Source organism: Cylas formicarius, unplaced genomic scaffold (assembly GCF_029955315.1).
Source record: "Cylas formicarius isolate icCylForm1 unplaced genomic scaffold, icCylForm1.1 PGA_scaffold_6__28_contigs__length_40554024, whole genome shotgun sequence".
Classification (NCBI taxonomy): domain Eukaryota; kingdom Metazoa; phylum Arthropoda; class Insecta; order Coleoptera; family Brentidae; genus Cylas; species Cylas formicarius.
In genome coordinates, this window is record NW_026844347.1 from 10,270,812 (window position 1) to 10,289,465 (window position 18,654).

At 32.4% G+C, this 18,654-nt stretch overlaps 1 protein-coding gene across 3 annotated transcripts in view; it reads left to right on the forward strand.

Annotated features, from left to right (window-relative positions):
- The window catches only part of LOC132704074 (elongation of very long chain fatty acids protein AAEL008004-like), a 69,104-nt gene extending 50,822 nt beyond the window's left edge, over positions 1-18,282 (forward strand). The window contains exons 3-7 of one of the 3 annotated variants that reach the window (XM_060673757.1): positions 3,019-3,209; positions 5,018-5,098; positions 6,487-6,649; positions 10,792-11,117; positions 12,934-18,280. In XM_060673757.1, coding sequence (XP_060529740.1) covers positions 3,019-3,209; positions 5,018-5,098; positions 6,487-6,649; positions 10,792-11,117; positions 12,934-13,155 — 983 coding nt within the window. In that variant the 3' untranslated portion in view covers positions 13,156-18,280. Of the gene's footprint in view, positions 1-3,018; positions 3,210-5,017; positions 5,099-6,486; positions 6,650-10,791; positions 11,118-12,933 lie in introns of all 3 variants that reach the window. The other 2 variants (XM_060673756.1, XM_060673758.1) reach the window with 2 other exon arrangements.
- The last annotated feature ends 372 nt before the right edge of the window (positions 18,283-18,654 follow it).

The window sequence follows — 18,654 nt, forward strand, 5'->3', positions numbered from 1 at the left end:
AAAGTAACTGGGGGCAGTACTTTGTGAGTAATGGGTTCCTAAATGTAAGTGTGCTTGCTGATGCGATGACACTTTGCTGTGTTGCAATTCAATTCAAATATTAATTGTTTATAATAAATTACATTTCTACTGCAAGAAACAGTAGACATTCTATATACTTAAAAGACAAAATAGTAAACAAATAAAGAAAAATCTATCCTATAATTATTATAGAATAGATTCGTTTTATTTTTACTCGTTTCTTAGAAAGGGGAGGGTCTTTAATATATTTATAATGAGATAAGCAAGACGCAGGTGAGCGTGAATCCATTTTTTTTTAACGCGGTGATAAAAGCAGTTTGATTGGAGAACTCCACGCTACGGAGCCTTATACATTGGGCAAGTACATACATACGGAGCAAATCTGATCCGATTCAATGCTGTAGGCGCAACCTTTAGAAGAGAAAAGTGTTGTTACGCAATATTAATTGAGAGATGATTCTCAAAATGGACATTGGCAATTGACAATTTAAATAGCTGGGTGGTAGATTGCAGGGTGAAAAGCTTGAATAAAAATTCGTGTAGTGTTAACTGACTACAATGATCTGCTTGAAATCAGTTTTGTTTAGTGGTATATGATAGATTGCTCCACCACTCACGATAACCCTACTCACGAAATGCCTTTCCAATTTGGCGTTAATGTTATTTATCCGAGATAGCTGACATGCAAATACGGGAGACAGTCCTCGACCATTTTTAGCACTTTAATATGAAAGGTGAAGTAAGATTCGAATGTTTAGCAAATTAAGGGTGTGCAACCTGGTGAAGCAAAGCAGTGGAAGTTGATTTGGGAAGTAACAATAAGCTTTTTAAAAAATTGGAGCCTCTTCGCTCAAATATATCCGTATAACACGTCCCAGACTGAAGGAAATCCGGAAAAAATATTTAATATGTTTCATAGATTTTTTGAATTGTATTCCAAGAGGAAAGATTACTACACTTTCTCAGCATAGATGTGCAAGGCAATCGAACTTTTTAATCACATCAAGCCCTGAATAACACACGAAGAGCTTGTGCTGGGTAACCAAATGGCAGTGTCGTTTGCATTTCTGGCTAGACATGTCAACATTTTCTGTAATTGAGTCCCTGATTCCAGCTTATAAAGCGATATTTTGTGCGTAGGCCAGTAGGTTGATGCTATGATGATACTAGATTAAATCAGAGGAAACTCACATATCCATAAGCTAGATAGTGTCTATTCCGTTAAAGTAATAATAAATAATACAATTTTTATTTATCAAAAGAAAACAATTTCGTGCATACCAAAAAAGAAAATTTTGCGATATATAATCATACTCAAAAAGAGACAATTCCGAAGCGGAACGCCATGAATTTTTAAGTTTCTTCTGCGCGACATATTGGAGTTGACGTATAAAACAAAACGCTATCAATTTTCTGACATATTTTTTAATGGAACACCCTGTATATAGAATATCTTATTCCGATTACAATGATATAATACACTTTATATTTTAGGCCACTCGTTTTTGACAAATCGGCAGAATTTCAAAGAGTCCCTTGACTGACAAACATATGTTTATGCTTGACACATTAGTAAACAACGTTGATGGTTGAATTATTGTCCAAGTCATTATTGTTAAAATGATTTTTAATAAAAGTGTATATTAGACTTTATCCAGAGCACCGAGCTCCTGCAAAATATATATTTCCAAGGGTGGCAAAGAAATTTGCAGAAAACGGTAACGTATTAAATGCTAAAAAATTATGCCGGAATAATTGTGTGACTAATACGTCCGAAGTGGCTCATAGCCGTATGTAATGAAACTGACGTCGTAGAATGACACTTTTCACACGCTCTATTGGTGTGTAATTGGTTATTTTAGAGGACGGGAGTATAGTTTTTGAATCAAACACAAATTCATTAAAAGGTGGGTATAACGTATAAACTTTTAAAACGACATCTAGTACAGCCTTAAACACGTATTCTGAAGGGGTAGGAGGGACAAATTGTAAAAATAAATATTCAATAAAACATAATTCGAAAGTTGCATATGTACTGGAATCGAATGCTTAATCCAAAGTTATTTTCATGACGATGATTATGATTTTTTTCATTACTTTTAAACATAATCTTATCCTCACAATGTTGTGCAAGTTAAAAATTTTCTTAACATGTAATATCCCAGGCGTTGGATAGGGAACGGCGGAACTATGGATTGGCCAGCCAACAACTTAACTTTAATGGATTTTCTTGGGACACATAAAAAATCACGTGCACAGAACTCCTTGTAATAATGTCGTCGAACTTCGGAAAATGATTTTAGAGGCAATCAATCAGTTAAGAGACAATCCGGAAACTAAATCATCATACAATTAGAGTGTAGAAATGTGTTCAGGAATGTGATGGTCACATACAGCAGTATTTAGAATAGTTAAAGAATTTTTCAATTTAGTGTGTTCAATGTTTTTATTCTATTTTAATTTGTATATAATTATTGTTGTTGAAGTCAGTCACGGCACCCTTTGAAATTATATAAAAATGTCATATTTTTGCCGATTTGTCAAAAACCAGTGGACTAAAATATGAAGTGCGTTACATCATTGTAATCGGAACAAAATATTCTATTAAACATATATAATATACTGGGTGTTCATTAAAAAAAAAACATAATGTGGGCTTATATGTCAGAAAATTGATGTGTTATAGGTCACTTGGAAAAAAAACTTAGCTACTAACCCTAGTTTTTGTTTTTTTATCTTAATATTTCTAAAAACAAATAAGTTACAACCAATTAAAATGTTATCAAGATAAATGGAACGCACGATACTTCTGGTTTTTGATTTTATTGTACTGTGATTGGTCTTCTATTCGACAAACCTGTTTTTTGTTCTTTATATATAATATGTGTTTTTATGTATGGAGTTCTGGATATGTTATAATCAAAAATATTATCCATAAGTATAGATTTACTTAGGTATTATTACAACGCCTAACGGTGTGTTCATTCTTTGTTGCAGATCCCCGAGTGAAAGGATGGCCGATGATGTCTAGTCCATTTCCAACCTTAATCATCTGTATGTTTTACGCTTATTTTTCCAAAGTGCTCGGCCCGAGATTAATGGAGAATCGGAAACCGTTTCATCTTAGGAATGTTTTAATTATTTACAATTTAGTACAAACTATTTTCAGTAGTTGGATATTTTACGAGGTGAGTAAAGAACTTGTTTAGAATAATAATTATTAACGACTGCGGCCATGATTTGAACGCATAAAAATGTTTGCATCATACCTACGAGTTAGATATGTTTAAACACCGTAAATGTAATTGCCTTCTTTTCTTTCCATTCAGCAATTTCAACCATAGTTCAAGCATCCCAGAGAATTTGTTGTAGGCGGTACAGATTGTTCTACGAATGTGGAGGAAAAATTTAAATGTCTGGTTTTGGACTTAATTTTTTACGAGTTTTTTTTTAAGTTTTTACAAATATATTGTAGTCTCTTTTCTCGATATCAAAAATCAGAAATTGCTTAGTATGTTTGATTTTTGCATATAGCTACGAGATAAATTGAATCTCTGTTGATAAGGCAAGGACTTTCGTAACCAACATTTCCATGATCGATATTGTATCTGCGCATGCGCAACCTTTTTTTTATTGGGCTTTTTGTACTGCGTGGGACAATAAGTGCGAGAAAGTACAATAAACCTCCATTTAGCTCCATTTTCAAGAATTATTTTAACAAATGTTGCATACAATCGTAAGATATATATTTCAAAAATATTTTCAATTAAACAACAATACAAAACTATATACTTTCGAATGCAGCCCCTATATATTTTTGCTTGGGAAATGCGTATGTGAATTTGAATGCCACACTGCCGAGTTATTAGAAAATATTTCAAAAAACAATCTTTATTAGTTCTTATATCTCCGCGTCCTTTATCATATAAAAAATTAACTTCTAGTAAAGCGCCTAATTAATTATTTCATACAGGGTATTTAGGGTATCATAGTCGTTTCTATTAATTATTTACAAAATCACATTAATTTAATTTATTTTTAAATATAAACAATAGATTTAATACCCCGATTACTTAAAAACACGCTATTGTTACTATTAAATTTTTTAATTAAAATAAATTTGAAATTTGATTAACTCTTGTTTTTGTTTTTCAAAATAAAGCCTTTAAGGAACGATATTAATTAATTAATTAATTGAAACCGTTTCAAAAAATCAAATCGATTATTTGAATTTATAAATTATATTATTTATTTGATATTATATTATATTATTTATTGATATTTAATATATAAATGTACCACTTATATTTTATATTCACTGCTACATAGTAATGGGTTAAAGTATTTTTTTTGAGATGATTAATAAAAACGCAAAAATTTAAATTAATAGTAAGTTAAAAGTTTAGGGAAACCTTATCAACAGTGGTAAAGGAGTAAATGTTGAAAAGGAAAAAGTAGTTATACACCGGGTGTTACATTTAAAAAATCAGAGAAGAATTAGTTTAAGGTTCATCAAGGTCAATTTCTGAAGTTGTGAACGGTGCGGATAGACAGATATAGGAGATAATAGGAAAACATGTTTTTAATATATTTTGTTTGCCAATGACTTGGCAACGTCGCATTAAAATTCAAAAAAAAATACGGTGTTTTATAAACATGTGTTGGGTAGACCATATTCAAAAATATACTATTATCACTATTATACTATTATCAATAGTTTTAAAATATCGATTTCAATTTTAGGCAATACCAATCAAACAAATTTGTCGAACTTTTACTTCTGTATGTGGGTTGACATCTCTGCCTTAAAATAGCGAAAAGTGTGTCAAATTGAAATTGGACAAAAATTGATAGTCGCCTAAGTGTATCAATTTTAATCCATATACTTTCCCTATGATCATTTAATCTAATAGCTATACGTGACAGATACTTTTACTGCAATCTTCTAAGTCGAGTTTGATCCTCCAAAGTAAAATACTTTTTATTGGTTTTTCAGTACCTCATGAGTGGCTGGTGGGGTAGCTATAGCTTTAGGTGTCAGCCGGTGGATTATTCTTATAGTCCGCTAGCTCTAAGGGTAAGTAACCGTGTAATACACTCTAAAAATTATTAGTGTGCCAGATGATGTTTCGTAATTGGTGAATCGTCTTCAAATATTGTTTAGAATTTTCATTAGAAGTTAACATCATAGACCTTCTTGACTTAGGAATTCACGTAATAATTTTTTATGTAAACAGAGACATTAATTTTTTAATAAATTCCAGAAATTATTCAGGATATGATAAACGCATATCTAAAAAAATCCTAAACACAAGCAAACATTGTTGAATAGAATAGAAAAAGTACTCTATTTATGTCTGGTTCTCTTCTTCCTTCTACTTTGCCTATATCATCCAAGTACTCTAGTTTTCGTTGTTTTATGATGTGCATAAGAAGAAGAAGAAGAAGATCATCTCAAAACTCACACTGCTCGCAGAACACCTTGCTTCTGTAGAAGAAGAAGATAAGTCGAATTGTCCACTCTCTGGATAGCTTCGTTTTTAATGTACACTACACTGTGGTGATCAGGAGATTTGCTTATAACCATATACTTAATATTTAGTTCCAGAACGTACTGTTCATTTGTAAGTGTAACCCCGTTTAAAAGTTCTTGTAGCCCTTCTAAGCTGTCAGCATATATATTGTTGTTGATATTTCACCTCTGTAATATATTCTAGTGCGCTTCTGAATATTTTTCCTGAGTAGAGGTTAAACCAGATCGACAATATGCACCCCGCCCGACTCGCTGTGTTCCAGCTTTATGGTTGCCTTCTGAATCCACTATAAATTCGCAATGATTCTGATGATTTTTCCAATCCGATCCGCTTCATGTAACTTTTTTACCTTAGTTTCGTGCTGACAGCGATCGAAGGTCTTAGCAGAGTCTATAAAGTACACGCGAACGTCGCAGTTCAAGTCCCTACAGCGTTGTATGGCAAACAGTGCCTCTCATATACCGATGCCATTGTGAAATCCAAACTTCGACTTGCTCATATCTTTTTCACATTTTTCTTCTTTCTTCTTCTTCTTAAGAAAGATTGTAAAAACGTGTAATATAAGGCTGATGGTGCGGTAATCACCACAAGATTTCTGATCATCCGTCCAAAAACTTAAGTATTTATTTTTCCAATGTCGTTCATTTATCTATTCCGTTAAAAAACAGCTCGCCCTGTTTTGGCAATAAAGGTAATTTTTATTTAATAAAATGTTTCAATTGCTGACACTATGTATCACATTCTGATTCGTTTTTAAAGATGAAAACTATAATTACGCGTCACTTGCTCTACGCAGTTGCTTGAAATTGAAAAGAAAGTAATAAAAACATTGATGATTCCGGATAAGGTGGAAGGAATGAGTTGTCTGTGAATGCTTTCATGCCTACACTCCGACACAACTCTCGCCAAATTATTATTGTTTCCTTCACAGATGGCAAGAACTTGTTGGTGGTATTACTTTTCGAAGTTCACCGAATTCTTCGATACCCTGTTCTTTATTTTAAGAAAAAAGAATAGCCACGTATCGACGCTGCATGTGATACATCACGGCTGTATGCCGTTTTCTGTATGGATGGGCATGAAATTCGCTCCAGGTAAGTTCCGAAAAATTCATCAAATGTTTTTTGATTGTAACAGTAATTGCATGGCGGGGAAAGGACGCAGATCCGTTTAATTAGACACTAACGCCAAACATTCTTCAGTCGTTGACTTTTCGTTGCTCTTTAATGGGAATTTACGACTTAATTATCAGGCGCTTTATATTCGATTGTCATTAGACAGGCTATAGACGTTTGTATTTTTAGTCCGGCAAATGGGGCCTGTACTATTATTGGTTAAATAATAAATAAGTGTCAAGTAATCGAAAATACGTAGTTGACAAAAGAAACTAAATTTTTTGGTTGATGTTATCGACGAAAGAGAAATCTAATCGTGTAACCAAATTAGCCGTAAAAACGACAAATAGAAGAAAAAATAATTTCGATATCCAGGTAATGGATTTCCAGCACGAATCCGCTCAAAAAAACCACCCTCGAAGATGACGTCATTGCGCTTTTCAAGCTCGTTAACCGTAACTTCAACTAGAAAATTTTAAAGCACTTTTTTAATTCTCCGTTAAATTCTACATAAATGACCTTGGAAAATAAACGCAGTTTTCAGCGAAAAAAATGAACCACCGTTTCTTGCTACGTTTGCTTCAAGAATTATTAGGGCGACAAAAAAATGAACGCAATCATAATTAAAGAGCAGTTCTGACATAAGACCCACATAAAATAAAATATTTATGAACAAGTGTTAGTGTTCATATGATTTTTTTATACATGTGATTCTGTACTTATTTCCACACCACCCTTGAGGTAAATTCTGTTTCTCGGTCCCTTTTTAAGTGGTTTCGTCTGAAGCACTCTTTATTTCACTTATTATCTTTCTCTCCGTTGGTTTCCTCACACATGAAGATCGTGACCTCTTTGAAATGCTCCCATTCTATTGTCTCCTTCCTATCTCGATTTTCCGATTGATGATACAATACAAAACGATACGTGAAGGACTGGGACTTGCTTGATTTGAACAAACTATCTCGTAGATGTACTATCCCCTGTACATCTTCCTTGACTATAAGCCTTTCTATATTGTCATCTCGTCTTCTAACTATGTGTCCATAATATTGCACCACTAGATGATAGTCTGTTCCTTACACGTAACTCTTCCAGTATCGACTGATTAGTTCTCCTCGCGGTCCAGCGACTTGTAATCAAACTCTTGCAGGACCACACTTCAAATGAATCAAGATATTTGCGTTCTTTAACTCTAACTCTGAACGATTCTGATCCGTATGAAAAGATTGGAAAGAGCACCGTTCTGACCAGATTATTTTTTTTTAAGTTCTGTACGCATGCACCCGTGTTGCTTATTATTGAACCCAGATATGCAAAGCTACTTACCCTTTTGAGATCGTCAAGTAGATTAATCATGTATACGAAGTTAGGCTTATTCACTATGATGTTTAACAGAACCGCCGTTTCCTCCTATGTTGAAGCAAAAAGTAGAAGCTGGCACTTGAGTCATAACCACTGGCACGAGGAACTTATTAGAATCAGCAGTAATTTCAACTCTAGCTGCTAACTGCAACAATTATGAAAAACCCGTTATAGGGCAGAAATCGATTTGCTTACACTCAGTATAGATCTTTCTCCGCCGTACAAGGCATTCGCTTTTTAAAAGATGTTGAAGGAAATATTGTGGACAGTGCGTATATTTCCAACGTCTTAAAAAATGCGGCAGTTTTAAAGGATTGCCTTTTTTGGTAAAGGAAAATCACATAGTATAAAATTAATAAATGGGAGAAATTTGCACCTTCTTATACAAGGCACCCCTAAATGAGACATCTTGGAAGCACTATTGGTTCATTTTATTTACTAACTTAGGAACAAAATTCGAATGCCAACCACTCAAGCGGCGGTTTGTAGTTCAGCTCTTAAGCTGTAAAAACGGATGTTTTAAGCGTTGCAGCTGTGTGAAAGTTGATTTGCGCTGCAAAACAATGTACTCTAATTTCTGAGAACAAAGTTGTTTAAATACCATCTAAATGAACGATTATATAATTATTTTTTATTAGTAGAATAAGCCTCTGCTTTAATACAAAAAAGATCGACAACTCGAATTTACCTCAAGGGTGATGTGGAAACGAGCTCAAAGTACAAAGTCACAGATATAAAACAAATATTACATGACCACAAACACTTGATCGTAAATATTTTATTTTATATGGGCTTCGTAAAGGAAGAAACTGCTCTTTAATTTGATTTAATTTTATTAATTAATATACTGCATGCTCAAAAATACTTTAGCGCTCTGAACAGATTACTTTTTGATATGAAGCAGTTATTGTTCTCATATTTTGAACAACCGGTAGATCTTATAGGGCCGTATTCATAGTCGCTCCTAAGGCCTTAAAAGCGCCTTAAAAATTTTATACTGGGAATCACGCATTTGTCAAATTCTTATCATATCACATTTTAATGTCTTCCTTCACTCAAGAAGCCTCAAGTATTGAATATTAATCCACTCTTAAGCCTTCGTTAAGGAGAGATCAGATTTTTAAAACAACAAACATATCAATAACGTAACAAAGCATCTCGTTACTTAAAAAAAAACAATTAAAATACTATTAATTAAAAAACTAATTGCACAATGTTTGAGGGAAAAATTATGTGACATCTTTAAAATTTTAAATGAGCCACCCCGTATATTGTATTATTTTTAAGTTCTATGGTTTATTACAAGTTAATGTTCGACAGGTGTGCCTATACCTATAGCTAGACTGGCATAGCTTTCAGTACTTCACGTTTACATTAACAATTTCAAATAATTATTCCCTTAACGGAAGGAACACTTTTAAGTACAATAAATTAGTTTAATTATTCGAATGAATCCGAAGAAAATAATTATTTAAATTTGGCTTTGTTAAAAAGAAAGTAAACAATATAGGAAAATTTATTTTTATATACATATATTAATATTATATTAATACATATTTCTGCTCAAGCCGTCCTTACATTGTAACCGTCCAAGTTTTTATTATTAGTTAAGGAGAAACTGTCCTATAACTCGAAAGATATTTATCAGGGAAAAAAATATTGCTGTGTTCGTAAAAAATAAATTTTTCTTGGAAAATTCCTTATATAGGTGGGAGAAAAATCCTGTCCGTTAGTAATGATTACCAAATATTTTTGATTTTAGGGCGAGAGAGCTATTTTTACATTTTTTAATTAAAAGAAAATTTGCTGGTGCTAATTTAAAAAAAATAGGCATGTCAAATTTTGCTGTTAAATATTAAATGTCAAAAAGTATTTCGTTCATTTAATTTTTTTAATTTTGTGGCAGTAGAAATATTCTAGAATAAGAGAAAATATGAAACTATTTATTATTAACCCCAGATTTGTACCCTAGAAAACTTTAGATAACCTTGCTTAACTTTTTAATGTTTGACTTGTTTTTTTATTTTTTATGATATTTTATGATCCTTTATGCAACATAAAAATTTTAGTGTAGTGTCACCTCTAAAGTCTGCATCATGTGGGATCAGTTTGAGTTTGAGTTTTTGCAAATTTTGATGCACCAAAAATAATGAATACATCGATTTACGAAACTTTTTAAAAAAATACCTCCAGTTGCCAAAATTGACCAAGGTAACTTAATTAATTTCTTTGTTATATTGCTTCAGTTAATATTTAACTGCTTTGGTTTAATCATATTTACTTTACATGAAGTTTGAAGATATTCTTTGAAATCGAGTGTTAAATATAAATTTAAATTTTATTAAAAAAAGTTGGGTTGGAAAAAAGTGAAAAAAATCAAGCTTGTCCAATACTTTTTCCAATAAAACGTCTCGATATATATATATATATATATATATATATATATATATATATATATATATATATATATATATATATATATATATATATATATATATATATATATATATATATATATATATATATATATATATATATTTTAAAATGAAAATGTCAATTTTAAGAGGTAATGGCAAACGTTTTTTAAAAAATTTCGTAAATTGATTTATTAATTCTTTTTTGTGAATTAATAAAAAATGTTCCCATATGTTGCGTATTTATGTATGTTATACATACATATATTGCAAATAAATCATTTATTTCTTTCTTTCAATGAGTGGGCTAGGGTTAATAACCATGAATATTTATTTTATTTTTAGGTGGACATAGTACCTTCTTCGCATTGCTCAACACTTTCGTCCACATCATTATGTACTTCTACTACATGGTGTCGGCGATGGGTCCCCAATATCAAAAGTTTATATGGTGGAAAAAGTATTTAACTAGCTTGCAGATGCTGCAGTTTGTTGCGATCTTTTCGCATCAGCTGCAGCTGTTGTTCACGGAATGCGACTACCCGAAGGGGTTCATGGTTTGGATAGCCCTGCACGGATTCCTGTTTCTCTTTTTGTTTTCCGATTTCTACAAAGTTAGCTATTCAAGGGACAAGAAAAAACTCAAGACTTCCAACAACGGTGCTTGTATGGTGAGTTTTTGTTGTGTTTTAGAGTTTTGAGTGATTTTTTTATTTCATTACAATTGAATTGAATGTGATGGTTGTTTGAGTTGAATCGCCTCGAAAACATCAGTGACGTCAGTCAGTCTAAAGCATTAATTTGTTGTGCGTTGGTGTTGTATTGTGCAAAATTTTATTTATTTTAATTTAGGGTTTATTTTTTATGGTCATATTGCGGCTTCGTCCTAAGCATCGAGGGTGAGCTGATAAGTCCCGGGCCTAACGATGAAAACAATTTTTTTTTTTACATAATCCCGAAAAAGACTAAACGTAGAGCTCCTCAAAACATACATTCAAACCAGTAGTAGTAGTATTACTATTTAATAAAATAATGCCCTGAATATTTATTTGATAAAATTAAATTTAGGTGATGCTCATGCTTCCCCCTCATAAAACATCAGTTTTCCTGAGATCCTTTTCATAACCGGTTTATTTAAATTCTAACAGGATTCCTCTTAGTCTTAAAATTTTACTACAGCATTGAAAAAAGCTGCTCGTAAATAAATAACTGGGCGGTTGAACTGTGTCACATGTAGCATATGATTTGCTTTGAGTGCATGTCTTCTATCTGCTGTCTGTCGTCTTCTTCTTTTGTTATATCATTTTTTTTATAAATAAATTAATGCAAATAATAACAGGTACGTACATGTTTGACGTGGGGTTCTTTTTTTCTTTTATATTCTTTTTCCCTTCTTCAGTATTGCTTGCGTCTTAGTTGTTAGTTGGCTTAACTAATAATTAATATACGTAGAGAAGTGTAAGTTTACCTTAGCCTTTTGTATTTTCTAATACAATAAAAACATATTATTATTCTTGAAACTACCTAGTTGCTCCCAAAGACAGAGACAGAGAGAGAGAGAGAGAGAGAGAGAGAGAGAGAGAGAGAGAGAGAGAGAGAGAGAGAGAGAGAGAGAGAGAGAGAGAGAGAGTGTCAAGCTAAAAAAATTAATACTAAAACAATTTGCCACTTGATCCAGACTATTTTGTCTGCACCACAAAAAGACATTATTAGGGTAGCCCTGAAGAAGCTTAGCATCGATAATAAATGAGTCAATTGTTTTATAAAATTTAAAATCTGCAAAGTCAAGAAGTTCAGAATACAAAACCACATCACTCAGATCTGTTATAACAAATTAATGAAAACTGAACTTATGTGTGAACCCTGAGGAACATCCGAGTACACCACTCTGGAAATATAATTGTTACGAACAAGGTGCTCTTGACTGGCTCTGCCAAACACCTTTGAAAAGTTCGTGTAGACACTGTCTACTTGTTTAGACTTCTCAAAAGCTCTCAACAGATCCTGCTGATAGGTGAGCAGGTTAGTCACGTGGACCTAGCCTGAGAAAACCCATGCCGGTTGTAACACATAGTTTACTAAAGATACTGACATTGCTTCTGTGGCCATTCTTATGAATTGGCGTTAAATAACTTACTTTCCAGTAATTAAGAGAAACACCAGACGATAGAGAAGCATTAAAAATCTGCACGCACTCACAAACCTGCACTGTGGGTCATTTTATTTCTAAACAATTATTTCTACACACTTAACGCGTTTTCTTAGAATACTTAACGATATTTGGATATATTTTGAAAAAATGTTTCCGTCAAATTGCCGCATCCAAACTTATTGACAATCTGTCAGCGCCCATGTTGGACCTTCTCAAAAATTGTTCCATAGTTGCTTCATAAGTTCCTGTATTATAGACGTAGCCACTATATATCTAATAGCAATATGATAGTAACGAATGATTTTTTGACTCGAATTAACGAACGCCGTTTTCAGCCCGTCCTGGAAGAAGAGAACGCAAACGGCACGACGACGACGAAACCTTTCACAAACGGCGCCGCCAACGGTGTCGTCAACAAGCTGTCAAACGGCAACGGGGTAACGAACGGCACGTTCAAGAGCTCATACGAAAGCGACATTTCAAAATCGTATGGGTTGAGTTACGCCAACGGCAGCGCGCACGGTTTCGCACAGCACAACGGCAAAAAGATCGACTAAATCGTAATCGTTTATTTTCTATTTTCCATTAATTACTTCGCCGCTAGGTATTTACGCAAATTTATTTTGCGCGGTTCGGTAACGATAGATAATTTATTCGCTTCATCGGCACTCATCGTTTTCACCCGAGTCATTTCGATGGGATTCTTTTTTTTTGTCTTCATTAGACGGAAATTTTGGTGGGTGTAAATTGTCCCGGCGTTATGCTGTATATGATTTATAAACGAAGTTGACGTTTGGAAAACGCCGTTTATAGCCCGGTCAAAATGGAGGTTTCAAACAAAAACACTGACTCATCTCTGTGGGCCCCTTGGATTTATGGGCCACAGAATTAATACTCCTAGTTGGCTGGTATATAAGAATACACAAACCGATTCACTCATGGAGAAAGAGAGACAGAACGTTCATGCGTTAGAAATTAATAATCAATAATTCGCAATAATCTAAAAGGTTGCACTTGTGCATGTATGCTATCAAACTTAACTGTGCATTATAATATCAAGATTTTTCGTATGAAATCGAATCAATAAAAAAAAAACACGAGACAGCGTCTAATGGAAGGCATCTGAAATATACTACCTCTACAAATATCGCTCAAATTTCAAATCGCTAAAGAAAACCTAAGGACGTAAATCTATAGACAAACTTTTTACCTAGAAAATACATACAAATATTTTTTCTGATGTAGACGGTTACTCATATAAGCCTGTGCTGCTTTAATATATTGTTAATATGTATTTCACATTTACATAAAATGGGATTTATTTGGCAACAGTGCGAGTATATAACGCAGGCGCGGTGCATATTATCCAAACTTTCATTGCTTTCTCCCTTTCATTGACAGGAGTTTCTCTCTCTACCAGCCTTCTAAGATTATGATTATCAACTCTATGATCAATACAAATATCATAAAATCATAAAATTATTGACAAAAATGATCGACACTTAACAGTGTTAGGAATCAACATTCCTACGACACCTTAGCTGCGTCACGAGCCTTTCAAATTTTGCTTAATACCTCGTTCAGTAACGATCAAATCGACATAAGCAACCTGTTGATCGTCTAGTTGAGATTTTTCATTTATTGAGTTCACAATAGATAGATTGCTGATTATCTGGTTGAGGTTCGTTCCTCATTTATTATATCGGTAGAAGTCATCATCTGTGTTATATTGCTGTTCTCACTTGCCGTTCTGTATAAAATTGTACCGTCATCAGAATTGCCGTCTTGTAACATCTGTTCTGTATTGTTTCTAGCAACCCGTTAAATGGCGGAATTTATTACGTTGTCCTGCTGTAATTAGGCACGTATCGGTCTGCCTTGTCCAAGTGATAAATTCAAGCTCCTCAAACTTTGATTTTTTAAATGAAGCAATAGCGGTGGGCCATTATTAATATGGGCGATCCAAAGTAATAAATTTATGAATTTGATCGATGCTCCTAGCCATTATTCATAATGAGCGGCCCATATTAGTAATACGACTCAGTAAATCAAGTTGTCCTTAACACATTCAATGCAAAATTTAGTATCGCAATATCTGAGGAATGGTGATTCCTAAGAAAAAAATTATAAGGACCACTTTTGTAGATAATTCTATGATTTACAATTTATGACTGACGTATTTTTTGAGAAAAATCTAAAAATCGGACATTTTGACATTCGACCTTAAATAACTTTTTTAGTACACTTGGGATCGATAAAGACTTTTGACGCTCTATTTCTGGTGTGCACCCAGCTTCTCCACCACAAAATCCAGCTCTGTCGAAATTTTTATTGATCACTAATTTAGTTCTAATTTAACCGGATTATTAAAAACTCGGCAAGGTCAAATGAGTAAAATAAATAACGCGATCAATAGAAATGCTTGTAGTGCGTTGTATTTCGAAACTGAACGTAAATATTTGCGGCACAAATTGTGGTTTGGTCAAATAGACACTGCCGGACACTCGAAACACTGTTTTTTCTATGAGCGTGCGAAAAACATAGGACATAGAACTGAGGAAAAAACTATAAAATTAACGATCGTTAATTTGTATCATAAAAAACAAAAAATAACTACCCCACTTTTTATTATTAATTTTAATTTTCATTATCACCTTTTCAAAGTGGTAAAACGGACTTATTTGTTTTAAGTTGGTGCTACTATGCATAATGCGTAGTAGTTTTCAGTACTAGTGGCGTACAAAAGCTCATTTAATCCGCTTTTAAACTGTATAATTGTTTTTATACAGAGTGGTAAACCGGAGACCGCATTAAAATATAAATTCAGCACAGTGAAGAAAATGCCTTTTTTTCACAAGTAAGTTGCATAGTTCGTTTTTTGGACAAAAAAATATTTTGCTTTGCTTTTGATTTCTTTGTCCCTTTTTAATATTCGACCCCCTCAATTTTCAACAATTTTTCACTGTTTGGGCTTTAACTTGCACAGGAAGGACTTGCTTCAAAAGTGGTAGAAATCATTTTTGAGTTACCAATACAATACCAATTAGGTATGAAGGAACGCAGCAGTTATTCACAATTTGGATACACTAACCCGAAATATACTTTTAAAAAATGGTAATGCACTGTTTTCTTTCATCTATGATAGCAACTTATTGAATACATTCATTAATTTTTTTGTTCTGTCTGCATTTCAAATTTTGAGATAAACAATGAATGTTTTAAAGTTCATACTTAACTTACATCTAGTCATATTGATGCACTTTTTTTACTCTTGTGAGGATAAAAATTATATACAGATTTGATGAAAATTAGTTAATATTTCTAATCGGAATTAGCCAATTAAAATGAATGTTAGTAATAATATAATATTTATACAGAATCGACATCATAAATGGCATCTAATGTTTATCCAACACCCTGGAAATCTAATTTGTTTAAAAAAAATCTTGAAATCGAAAATTGTTTTTTAGTTTAGCCTTTCAGAATATATGTTTAAGTGTCGAAAAAATAGATCTTTGAAAACAGTCTACATTTTTTGTTTTCGTCAAATATTTTCCATGAGTGTTTCCAAACCCACTTCAGTTTAAAATCAAATCTTTCTCAAAACTAACAAATTTTATCAAATACTGGTATACATTTTTTTCATTTATCTTTGTTTCTGCGTGCTCTGAAAACAATATCATCTGATTTTCTTCGACTGCGAATTTTACAGGGAAAATTTCTACCAAAAAGTTGTACACGTTTTTCTAAAAGCCTTTTTTCTACGTAAATCAGATACTGCAATTTATTAATCAATTTCTTTGGTAATAAATTAGCACTTGCTCTAATTTCTTGTGAAATTTGAATAATCATCTGGTTATATATAGCATGTTAAAATTCTCCTGTTAAGAACATACGATTTTTAAGGTCATGGTTAACATGCACAAAAAAGTTTCTTATTGATTGATGAATATGACAAAATATCACCCAGATTTAATGTCAGTCATAGAAAATTACTAAACGTAAAACGATCTTAGTGTACTTTAAATGTTAAAGTTGACGACAAAACAAAGTTTGTCAATTTATTGAACAACAAATTAACTCGAAAGTTAGGTATGTAAAGTACGCTTAAACAAAACAATAATTATTATTTACTATAAATTTAGCCCAATCATGCTGAAACTGAGTGTAATGCCCTTGGAATTTATAGAATTTTTCTGAACTACAGAACACGAAAAATGTCCACTCTTTAAAATTTCGTATTTACCAATACTTACTTGGTAGTGTTACATTATTTGTTAAAATAATAACTAATTTTTGTTTGGTATTACATATATTATCATTTTTAGTTTTCATTAGTCAGCTCGAGCAAGAATAAATACCGGTGGTTCAAAACAAAAAATAAGTAGATAGTAGTAACATCAAAAACTCCATAGTGATGTCGTAAGATAAGGGAGAGGGTACATGCTCAAGCCGGAGAAAATCGTGCATTAAATCAACAGATGTAGTGAATATCACAATATCTGTAACGAGAATATTAGATACTGTTTTGTTAACCTAAAATATTATTGTCGCAACATTCTATCCAGCAAGAAAACTTTCACAATGGAAATAAATTAATAATAAACTGGAATAATATATTTATCAACATTTATACATGTTACTAAATTAAATAATTAAAAAAATAGAATCAAAATCAATAACAGAAAGTATTTTATTAAATATCAAATACAAAAAAGTGTCAAAAATGCGTTATTTTATTTTGTGAGCTTGACGATCAAAACCAGCGCACAAAGTATTAGGATAGGTTTTAACAAATTGACTTTTTTGGCTTTGGAACTGCATTAAATTAGAAAACTTTTCCGAGTGGTGTGGCCTTTTTTGTCAAGGGTATCCGAATTTTATAATTCTGTGTGTTTGTTAGCGTCACATAACAAATAATGCAAATAATGCTTTATTTTATAACATTTTTATGCACGCTACCATCATTTTTGTATCAGAAACTATGTACATAAAATGTACAGTCAGAAAACATGCTTGTCATTAGTGCATGGTGACATAGATTTTTGTCCAGGAAAAATAAATTTTATTTTTAAAAAATGTTAATCTATTTATTAGAAATTTTATAACGGTTTTAGTTGGCATATTTGGATGTCTTGGTGATACCAATGTAAATATTTAAGCGGTTATTTTAGCTTAGTTCTTATTTTGTTGAAATCTGTTGTTGGCATTTATTTTTGTACTTAGTATACACAAGCAGTTTTTATATTCATATTTAAACCACAGATATGTTGTTAGAATCAAGGTGGTTTAATTATCTACTTTGGCGTGTTTTGCACAAGTGACGAACAACGTCGGCAAAATTCATAACTTACGCAAGCATACATAACACAAGCTGCTTTGAAACGGAGTGGAATTTGATACCAACTCCTAAATGGACGTTTTATTTCTTATAAGTTTTCGAATTTCTGTTGCTTTTTTAATTTAAGAAACCAATCAAAAAAATGATTGCAAAGTAGCGCTAAACTATTTTTGACTTTTTAAGCCTTAAATAAAGTGTTATCCCAATGGTTTTGTTACAGACAATATTTTTGATATATAAGTGCTGTAGCAAAACATCTTAAATATGTACATATTTGTTGCGTAAATTTACCTAGGTTATTAAAATGTATAGTATTTTTGTACATAAAATAAATTGCTGATTTCAAAAACGGTGTTTTTATTAGTTATTAAACTAATCATATTGTGTGAACCAATTAAACTAATTAAATCAACGAAGCTTCTTTCTACAAAGGTTTGTCAGAAATGGAAAATCCCCAAAATATTCCAAAAATGAAGATCAACTTCAGAAAAAGAAAATTCGGCATAATTCAGGTCCTTTTAAATAAAGACGACAACAGTGAGCGAAGAAGAAAAATGTCATATACGAGTGTCACAAGAAATATCAATGCATTACTAGCTTGTTTGGTAGGAAGTATAGTAGCTGGTAAAATGTCCATTATGTATAGACAAAAATAACTATCAAAATGTCAAACAAATGAAACTCATCTCTAGCAGATTTGCAGTCTCGTTCACAG